Below are 10,806 nucleotides of genomic sequence, written 5' to 3'. Positions count from 1 at the left end.
GGTGTTACAACTGTGAACAAAAATCTCTGAATTTCAGATTCAAAGGCAGAGCGCTTGATCATTGTGGATCTTAGGCACAAATACAGACCATGAAAGTGAACTTTCATAATCCTTCTGTGCTGACTTTTAATGAGATACCTGAGCTGTTGAAAGATGAGAGTTCTCCTATGTTCTTTCTAATAGTGACAGAAAAAGGTGGTTGTGAGGGGAGAGAAACTTCCTCTCTCCAACAAACTCATGCTCTAAATGTAGCCAAAGGTAGCAGGGAGGGATAAAGCCTGGACAGAGAGGGAGGAGACTCTGCAAGAAATCCAGAAAGAAGAGCCAGGGAACCACTGAAACATTCCACTCTAGGATAAAAAGGAAAAGAGGGCTGGCTGGGAAAACCAGACTAATGTATCTGGTAGAAGCATCAGAGGCTTGGGGTTGATGATTCCAGACCAGACTTCAACTGGAAGGAAAATGTTTATGACAAGAACAGGGAGAGGCAAGTTCCTACTTCCCCTGATGACCCATTGTTCCCCTCTCTGATAGCTCTTGCCTCAGATTCCAGATGATACATTATTTTCTAAGCTATTTTGTCCATTGTTCTGACAGCAGCCAGTTTTGTTCATGCTGCTGAAACCTCCCAATGGCCAAAACATCCCATGCTCAGAAATAGTGATAAAATTTTAAACAACTTGTACAACTGGGATTAGAATACAGTTTAGGAAGTTAGATGGTAAATATTCTGTGCATTCTGAATACTGCTCCTCTTCCTTCCCTTACTGGTAATTCAGCTGCCTTTTTGTTGTTCAAATGCAGTGAGCTGGATTGGTAAAGCTTTTAAAGTTCTGAGCCTTCCAAAATACATTCCCAAACTTCCCATTAGCTATGTCCAAAGTCAGCATTTCAAATGCAAATCACTGCTTACAAGCTTCCATCTTTTCCTGTCCTTTCAGACTTCCCTCACTCAAAATCCCTGTTTGGAATTTCCCAATTTCTGTGTATTCACATGAAAAGAGCATTAGTCTGAATGAAGCTCAGTGTGCTTGTAAAGAGATGGGATTTATCTGTCTCAGTATATCATTTACAATGGTAGTCTTTACTTAATTAATTATGAACTGAATGGTTAGGGCTAGCATTAAAAATCATTCTAAACCAGAGCAAATTTGATAGAAGTTCCATTGATTCCTACTACACTATTTGTTCTACTATTTTACTTCCTTATAAAAACAGACCGGGGGTAAAGTCCACAGCTCCCCTCCATTACAAGGAGGTTAAAGTAAATAACAGGATATTATCTGCTCAGAATATAACACACCCATGATGAGAAGCAGCAGCTTCCAACTACAAGCTTAGCTAACTGATTCATTGCCAGTGTAGCCCTTATAAATTGTACCAACAAAACAGGCAAAATGAGTGACTTGTACCAAGCAAACAAAGGTTTAGATACTTACTCATGTATTGATTGCTCTGGCAGTTCATAATTAATTAACAAATTCTAATGTAGTACCAAATTGTAAGAAATAGCATTAGTCTTAAGCATAAATATAATTTTGTTCCAAGAGTATTTCGACGTAACTCTACACTACAGTCATTTTAAGTTACCTCTTTGTAAAACCCTAGGATTTTATAATTTACAGTATATCCTCTCAATCACAGCCTCAAAAATAGTCCTGTAATGAAATAACCACAGAATTATAGACAGATAAGGGTTCACATTGAAAAAAAGAAATCATGAGACTATTAATATACAGGCAATACAGTTTTATTCTTTCACCAATTGTAGCAAAAACATTTAACAACTGAATGAATAATCAAGGGAACTTAATTGTCAACAGGAATTTCAGAATTATGTTCTAAATTTTAGACCAGGAAGGCTTGACAGGGAGAAAACAAACCATATACACACTTGTAATAATAGTCTCTATTATGAAGATTTAATGCCTTCTTTAAAAGCACTGAGATTATTGAGGCACCTTACTGTAGGTTATGGATCATCTCTTCTTTGGCAATGAGATGTGTGGTTTTGTTAACTAGGGCCATGAGGGAGTTGAGCTTGTGAGACCAGTCATTGAGTATATTGTTTGGGTCCTTAGGCCTCTGGAAATTGATAATTCCTGCCAGCCTGTCTACTTTAGCAAAGATGGTTTTATTAACTACTAAGTTAGACAAGAACTCCTCCGATTCCTGTAAAGACAAACAGCACTAAGTCAAGAAAACAGTGAAAACAGCATTTTTACCTACAAACCACCAGAATTCCTCCCAAACAGCATGAAAGCACCAGGAACAAGATTTTGTTTATACACAAATACAGCAGTAACAATATTGTGCTTTAAAAAATGCAGGATACTTTAATATTACACATGCTGGCATTGCAAGGTACTAGCACAAGCTGTTAAAAAAAAAAAAAAAAAAACAAACCTTTTTGTTTTCAATTGACCTATATCTGATTATCTCTCATAAAATTAAAGTGTAATATACAACTCAAATAGACTTTTACACTTTGGAGTACTTGGCTACACAGACACCAGAACAAGGCTTGGGAAAACCCCAGTAAATTACTGACCACTGTGAAAAAGGGCTTTTCCTGAGTTTGTGGGAAAAGCAGATTCCATGAAGAGGGTAAAGCTTTTCATTTGCACTCAAAATACCAGGATGTGTCATTCCCCTTGGAAAGCTCTTGAAAACACAAAGGGAGGTGACAGGAAGACCCTTCCACCCCATGTTCCCAAAGTGCCACCACCCATGAACAGGGACATTTACAGGTGAAGGACCCTCTCTTCAGTTGGTTTTCATCACTCATTCACAAGAACTTTGTAACACTGAAACACCAGACAAGAAGCTCCAGCATTTACACAAGACCTTGAACATAAATGAACTTCTAAGAGCAGCTTTTGCCTTATGGGCATGTGCATCATGAAACTGAGTTTAAGGTTTAATTAATAGTTTTCTAACTCCCATAAAGGCAGAAAATTAAATCAAACAAGAACATTACTCTGCTGAATATTCACATCTCTGCCACAAACACATCCCATTATGAAAGAAGGATAAGCAAAGCAAGACTTACATCAACTGAGAGATCCAGGAGTTGTGCCATTCTCTTCATTGTAATTCTGGTATAATACTTAGCCATTATTCTAATATTCTGGAATAAAAGTGTTCAGAGTAGAGGGTTATGTGCAAAAAATAATTGAAGCAGGCTGCAAAAATATAAAAGTCCATGTTAAAAGATTAGGAACTGTAGTGCTCTAATGGCAGTCCAGCTTGTGGGATGTGAGGGATTGTGAACAAAAAGCTCTTTTGCTGGTAGAAGGTATAAAAGTCACTACATGATAAATTATTAAGAAAAGAAATCAACCAATTATGAATTTAATACAAAGCAAGACTTTCAGATTTATGCTTTATTGAAACATGAATGCTGAATCTCATTTGAGTGCAATATGCTCTTCTTGGTGGCAACTATGCCAAATATAAACATACAATAAAGATATACAAGCAAATAAAATCTTGAAATACAACACAAAAGAAAAGACACCTTACCTGCTGATTTATTAGCTACTTTTTTCTCTTCTTTGTGATTAAAACATGGCAAGCAGAAAGCATTTTTAGCTGAGGCACTGAGTAAACAGCTGATGTTTACAGATACTTACATGTTCCACAACTCTGTTCTTTAAATCTTTCCATCTTTTTTCACCTTCCTCTGTACAGCCAAAAACATCTGTTGCAGGACTGTCAAGGGATCCTTCTCTTAACTCCTTCCCATATTCTTCAACTAGGGCACTCCACCTCATCAGCTCCATGGTGGTAAATAGTTTTAGGAGGTCTCTAAATGGTTTAGTATAGTTGAATTACAATCCTGTCTTAATAAGGCCTGATTCATACTTAAAATAGATCAAAGGCAAAATTTTAAATGTTTTATTCTTATTATCATAAATAATGGGGGCAGCTAAAGTCAGATTGTTTTTGTAACAAAGATCTTTCTCTTACAAGAGACATTTATTTTCACATAGAACAATCATGACACTTTTACAGTATGCCTAATGCAGCATTAAATTCAGAGTTGCTTACAGCAGACAGCATAAAGAGATTTACTTGCACTGTTAGGGAGAGACTTTTTAATCAAAGAATACTTACTTATACTTGGGGATTTCTTCTAGCTTTTTGTCACTACTAATTCTGTGCACCAAATCAGACTGTTCATTGTCATAAGGTGAAAGAATAACATAAAGAACAACGCTCTTCAGTGCCTGTTGAAGAGGAAAGTGTGTTTTTTAAAATTAAACAGAGGAATTGCCAAAACAGATACAGAGCTTAGAGTTTAATATGTAAAAGATTTAAGCTCAGTGTATTAAGAAATCAAGGTGAAATTGATGTCATCTCTCAGAAATGAACTGTGGTACATTTAAATTGACACAGGTTAACCAAAATTCTAGTATTTAGAATAAATACATGAAGAAAAACAACTTTTTGTATGTGAAAAGACATCTGTACTGCACACACAACAGCACCACTGAGACCACACTTACACAGCTGTTTGTAATCTCTGCACTTGTATGAAAGAGTTTAGACATTCTCAATTTCTAAGGTAACAAAATAAAGATATTCATAACAAACATTATTTTGAAATCAACTCTATCCTATCTGTTTTCAACTAACCAATTTGTTAATACAGCCATTTAAGTAAAAACAGACCGATGAGCTGTTTCATCCACTGTACACTGATGTGGTAAGAAATGGGTATTTGTCACATGGAAATACAGTAATTTTTCAGGATAAGTTTTTTTACCTGTTGCCACTTTTCACTTTCAGCTTGGATACAGGGAGTGTCATAAATGGCCCTGTAGTGCTTACAGATGGAGAGGTAGGAGCCTTCATGTTGATCCAGCTGGATCATTAAGTTGTAATATTTCAACTTTAATTTCTGAAACAATCAGAAAGTCAAATTAACACAGCTCCATGATACATAAATGAAATTCAGCTGAACCCCAAAAAACAAAGGGATTTAAATAAATACACTTGGACCTGAAGAGAGGCAAGTCAGATTAAAATTTGGGTGGGGGAGGGAGAAAGAGTGAGAAATCATCCAATTACTTACTTCTGTGTTTTCTTCTTGAAAAAATTTTGTATTAATTTTTTTGCTGATAATTTGAGTCCGAATATAGTCTTTTACAGCTAGACAGAGTCTCATCTGCTCCAAGATAAATTCTACACGTTCTTTTTTTTCCATTGAACCGTAGGTTTCCACCTGAAATGAAATTATAACTACTTAATATTGTCAAAGCCAAATCAGGTGAAGGCTTCACTGTGCCAGAAGAGTGGGAGGATGTCTGGAGAGGGAACACACCAAAACAAAACAACAGAAGAAAAGCTATTAGAGAGCAAGTGAAAATGGAATTAAGGTTATTCTATTTTAATTATCGCCCCCACTTACAGCAAAGAATCCACCAACACTAAACTCAATGCACTAGGTACAGAATTGAAATCTACTTTCCAAGTAGGAGATATTCTATGTAACCCAACCATGAGATTAACAAAAGCAGTTAAAACTGAACTGCACTTTCACTAATAACAGCTCATCTCATCCCAGGCATTTCTGCAAGCATACCTGATTCAGTTTCTAAACAACCTCAGAACAGCCAGAATTAATTGCTATTGCTGATGCAATTCTGAGTACAAAGGCGTTACCTGCAACTCCTGCAGAATCGAGGCAGCCTCTTTCACCTCCCCATTCTGTTCCTTTATTGTTGCAAGTGTCTTTGTCAGGCGAGCACGTTCGATTTCCACATATATCTGAGGGTAGAAGGAAGTTTATAAACATTGAAATTTTCTAAAGAGGAGTGCAATCTCTGAGACTGCAACCCCACTGGGAAATACACCTGATGCTGTCATGATAGAATCACTTTATTTGTTCTTTATCCATCCACTACACTGATGAAATACAACGGATACCTGACATGCCAAACTTGTTTGGCCCAAATTAATCTAAAAAATAATGTCGATACTGATTTATGACTCTTTCAGCAAACACAAGGGATATGCACTGAGAATAAAGTATTGCATATTTTGTCTCTTAGAATATATCAAACGATTTGGGAAGTTAAACTTTAATGGTTCATGTGTAGTAAGCACTACACTTTGAATTATTCCACTTACTCCTAACCAGCCATTAATCAAAAATACTTGATTACTAACAATTTAGACTAACAAACAGAAGTCATAAAATTGACACAAATTTGCCTAATTCACAATTCTTTCTTTTCTTAAAGCAAAAGGAATGCAATGTAAGTAACTCACTTGATATTACCGTCTGGTTATCATAACTATACGCAATACCTTGCTAAGTTCAGGAGAAATTAATTTAAACCTGCCCATTTCCCCAACAAATTCAAATACATAACATTTTAAAAAGTGAAAAGGAAATGGCATTTTAGAATTTTGAAATGTGTTACTAACTATATAAATAACACAACCAGATACCCACATCATAGGAACATGACCAGTGTTTGAGCATATGATTTAAATATGGAAAATATCTCCAGTCTTTTGGAAGGAAATAAACTACATGGCTTCTCAGGGTAATTTTAAAATTAAGTTTTAGTTTTAGTTGCACAAGATTAAAAAATAATGCTAAGAAACTATTTTTTTAAACAAGGCAAATTTTTATTCTACATTTTAGACATTGAGTCTTAAAGCCTTACTTTTCCTTCTGTGACCATTCGCAATGTGTCAATTAAGCGCAGTTTGACCGGTAAATCTGTGATTTCTTCAACATAAGTGCAGCACTGCTGGACCATTTTAGCAACTGCCTAGTGTGAAAAGAGAGGGGAAAAACATACTGTGGTTTCAGATTTCTCTAATGAAGTCAAGCTGCAACACTCAGAGGTAAGTAATAAATAGCTTCACATCACACTGAAGAGACTCATTTCAGCAAAGAGCACACAAGACACATCTCCCTTTGATTCAAGATGATGTGTACAATGATACTATAGATTGATGCTACAAGGCAAACATTATGCTGTTCTGTTGTTTTTTTCATCTCAGTTTTTCCAGTATTGAAAATAATCCATGCCATGCAGCCGTATCCTGAAAACCAACTCCTATTCTGCCAAATCCACAGGATTCACATGGACTGGTAGAACTTCTCTGCCCTAAAACTGCATGGCTGAAGAGACCTGTACCTTCTCTTAACTGTGTGCACTACCCTCTCTCCTTGGAACAGCTGTAGATTCCTTAGGAAAGAAAGGAAGAGGGAAGATTTCTTCCTTTAGTAGCAAGCACAGGTATAGAAATGTGCACTTCCAGTAAAATGCTGGCAAAGCATTTCAAAAATTATTATTAAAATACCTACTTCTAAAAAAAACCCCAGAATTAAACTTCAAGAAATGTCTTCCTCAAGAAGTTCCTCAAAATTCACCTGGAATGATGCACACCTTCAGCTACAGTGTGTGCAAGACAAAGAACTAAAGTGTACTCCTACTTTTACACACACTAGTGATGATCCTGCACACTAAATGATAGGTAACCTTTTCCTTCCTAAAGCAATGACACCATTAAAATTACCTGTTGCTCAAACTGAACACACAGAGTGCAATGAACTTCACACTTCCTTAAATACAAGTGCTTGATGCCAAAGTATGCCAGTTTCAAAAGCAAGCATGCAAAGCACACATTTCATATGAGCACAATAAAATGCAGTAACTCTGTTTAATATACATCTGAACATGAATAAGGAATACATATTGACAAGAGTGCAAAAATGAACCACCATCTTTACACAGAAAGTCCCTACACACATGGGGGAACCAGATAGGTAATACAGCTCCAAAATACCGTTTTATTTTTTTATTTCAAACTATTAAATTCACCTGTTTTAACTGACTTCTTCTCTTTGATAGAAGAATAATATTTTCATTAAGAGCATCCCAGTCTTTAGCTTCGTAACACATTTTCACTATGGCAACTAAGATTCGGGAAGTGGAGACCATGTCAGAAGCCTGAAACAAACCAAGAAGGTGTTAGAGATGGGATCAACAACCTGCAGCCTTCCAGCACAATGGGGAAAAATTCCTTGTGTCTGGTCTCACTAACTTGCTTTTTAGAAAAGAGAAAGACTGATACTCCAAGGATACTCCAAGTCCCTTCACTTTAACCCAGTGGAACGTGAGGTGTGCAGCACATCCCAGCATCATCGTGCACTACTCACCGTCCGTGTCTGTTTTTCCAGGGAGAGAAGGTTTTCAATGACTTCTTGCAATCTTCCTTCCTAATAAGACAGGTGAACAATTATTTACATGAGTTAAGAACATAATTCAGTTTAAAATGAGAGTAGTTCAAATTTCCACATAAATAAAAATACAGACCAGACTCCACACTAATTTTGAAGTCTTTTTTTTTTTTTTAATGCATGCATAGCACTTACTTTAAAAACATGGTTTTCTACACAGAGATAAAACTGGAGAGATACAGTTTCATTTTTGCATAACACATGCTCTAAGTTGTCTGCCTTGGGAGAGAAACCTGGCAAGTTTCAGACAGGTTTGGTGAGCTCACTTTCACTGAGCTGCATGGAAAACTCATTTCTTCTCTGGCCAAAACACAGTTTTCAGCTAGATCAGATAAGCAATTAAATACCTTCACAAAAAAAATTCTTCTCCTATTACTTTCATCCATATTCATATTTTAATTAAAGTTTATTACACAAAGCATTAATTACAAGCTTTACAGGCTAAGCATGGAATTCTAATAATTTTGGTTTTGGAGAGGTTTTGACAAACATATTTGCCTTTGTTTAGAGGAGTGTAAGATACTACAATGTACTTTTAGTCTAGGTTGCAAATCCCAACAAATATCTAGTTTAAAAAAAAAAAAAAAAAAAAAAGTTGATATGGGTGAGTTTGTAACAACCCATGGCAATGGCGGGGCTGCAAAAAACGGTTATAAACTAGAAACAAAAAAATGTTAGAAAATTACTAACAAACCAAAGAAAATGAAATTTGTTTCTAAAACATCCCAGCTGAAATATTTTAGACTACATACAATGGTTTGTCAAGGATGTGGTCTTACTGCCACAGAGTTTGTATGTATTGCACAATGAAACATGGCCATGTTGTCCATTCCATTGCAGAGCTGTGCCTGTGGGATAAAATCCCTGCGCCTGCTCTCCATATAATAATCTTAAAATAATCTAAGATGTAACTTATTTATCTTAAGGCTACTGTCTTCAGAACTGTACAACATGTGTGTCTTTTACAATGAGATGTGGATCAAGCAGAGCATTTGCAGCATGTAAAGTGTCAGATGCCATCCTACCGGGCCAACAAAGCACAGCCACTACAGGGAACCTGTGGCTGCCCCATCCCTGGAAGTGTTCAAGGCCCATTTGGACTGGTGGAAGTTGTCCCCTGCAGTGGGTGGAATGAGATGAGCTCAAGGCATCTTCCAACCCAAACCATTCTGTGATTCTATACTTCTGTCTTTTCTGAGATCTGAGCTGCACAAGAATCTCCATGCCACAGAACTTTTTTATAAACCACCGATGCTCCATCACTATGACCCCACGTGGAACACCTCCTGCGGTCACGCAGGGCGTGCACAGGCGTTGTTTACTGAGCCGAAGGAGGCAGAGACAGCCCCAGAGCCCGTCCTGGCTCTGTCCCTCCGTTCCAGCTCCCTGGGGTTCGCATGTTCCCGAATTTAAGGATGACCATCGCTGTCTGTCCAACCTGACCCAGGACTGTTACACGAAGGCAGCTCTGGTGCACAGAGCCCCGGGATGAACTAGCAATTCCGCGTCGCAGGGCCAGCACGAAGAACCACGGCCCTTGTGGCGGACCGGGGCCCTCTGGTTCCCTCACCCGCGAGGCTGCGCCCCGAAACCTCGTCCCTCTCAAAATCACAGAACAGGCTGAGCTGGACGGAGCCCACAAGGATCATCGAGTCCGTCTCTTGGCCTTGGTTTTGCACAGGACATCCCTAAGAATTCAAGTATCTGAGAGCGTTGTCCAGACCTTCCATGAGCTCTGGCAGCATTGGGGTTGTGACCACTGTCTTGGAGAGCACTTTCAGTGCTCGGCCACCGGCTCCCCTCCTGCTCGCTCTTCCACACAGCCCTGAAACGGCGGAACCGTTCGCTCCTTCCCCTCCTCAGCACGGCACGGAGAATCCGCGGCCGGACCCGCATCGTGGGGCAGGATGCGGCCGCCTCCGCGCGCGGCCTAGCGCGCCATGACTCAGCCCGTCCGCCCCGCCGGGCTTCTCTCCCCCCTCACCTGCGCCAGCCGCTCGCACTCGGGTAGCCTCTGGTCCACGGTCGCGCTGTAATCCACCTCCATTTTGACGATGCGGCCATCGGCCCGCTCCGCGCCGCCCTCCGCCATGTCCGCCCGTTCCGCCGCCTCAGCGCCCACCGGAACCGGCCGGGCCCGCGCGCAGGCGCGCCGGGGGCAGGCCCGGCGAAGGGCCCCGCGCCGCGGCAAGCAGGCACAGCCTGGGCACCCCCGGCCGCCTCAGGACCCGCAGGGGGAGGTGCCGCCCGTGAGGGGATCCCCGCCCACGGCCCCTCTGAGGGCAGCGGCACCGCCGCGGCCCTTCTGGGGCAAGTGTCCCTCAGTGGCTCTCCTGACGGGGTGTGCCCCTCAGCCCGGTCCTCTGAGGGGATCTGCCCTTCAACCCGCTCCTTTGAGGGCGTCTGCCTGCCCCTCAACCCTTTCCTCTGAGGGCACCTGCCACTCAACCTTCTCCTCTGAGGGGATCTGCAACCGGCTCCTCTGATGTACCACTTAACCCGCTTCTCTGAGGCGACCCGCCCTGCCCACGGCCCTT

General features: G+C 40.1%; 1 protein-coding gene across 1 annotated transcript; it reads right to left on the bottom strand.

Moving 5' to 3' along the window:
- Positions 1-1,734: 1,734 nt before the first annotated feature.
- Positions 1,735-10,426, bottom strand: PSMD12 (proteasome 26S subunit, non-ATPase 12). The gene is made up of 11 exons (XM_021537279.1): positions 10,254-10,426; positions 8,189-8,248; positions 7,851-7,979; positions 6,684-6,791; positions 5,671-5,775; positions 5,081-5,230; positions 4,772-4,906; positions 4,120-4,232; positions 3,636-3,810; positions 3,053-3,130; positions 1,735-2,172 (listed from the first exon to the last, which is right to left on the bottom strand). The coding sequence occupies exons 1-11, from the start codon at positions 10,359-10,361 to the stop codon at positions 1,963-1,965; spliced, it is 1,371 nt and encodes a 456-aa protein (XP_021392954.1). The 5' UTR covers positions 10,362-10,426; the 3' UTR covers positions 1,735-1,962.
- Between the last annotated feature and the right edge of the window lie 380 nt (positions 10,427-10,806).

The sequence above is a fragment of the Lonchura striata genome, chromosome 19 (genome assembly GCF_046129695.1).
Source record: "Lonchura striata isolate bLonStr1 chromosome 19, bLonStr1.mat, whole genome shotgun sequence".
NCBI lineage: Eukaryota > Metazoa > Chordata > Aves > Passeriformes > Estrildidae > Lonchura > Lonchura striata.
The sequence above is the reverse complement of the archived record's forward strand: the minus strand, read 5'-3'. Positions and strand labels throughout refer to the sequence as shown.

Coding starts and splice junctions, on each gene's coding strand:
- PSMD12 (XM_021537279.1), bottom strand. CDS start 10,361: ATGGCGGAGGGCGGCGCGGAGCGGGCCGATGGCCGCATCGTCAAAATG. Junction 5,231..5,670: donor CGATTCTGCAGGAGTTGCAG/GTAACGCCTTTG, acceptor ATTTCATTTCAG/GTGGAAACCTACGGTTCAAT. Junction 3,131..3,635: donor AGAACAGAGTTGTGGAACAT/GTAAGTATCTGT, acceptor CTTTTATTCCAG/AATATTAGAATAATGGCTAA.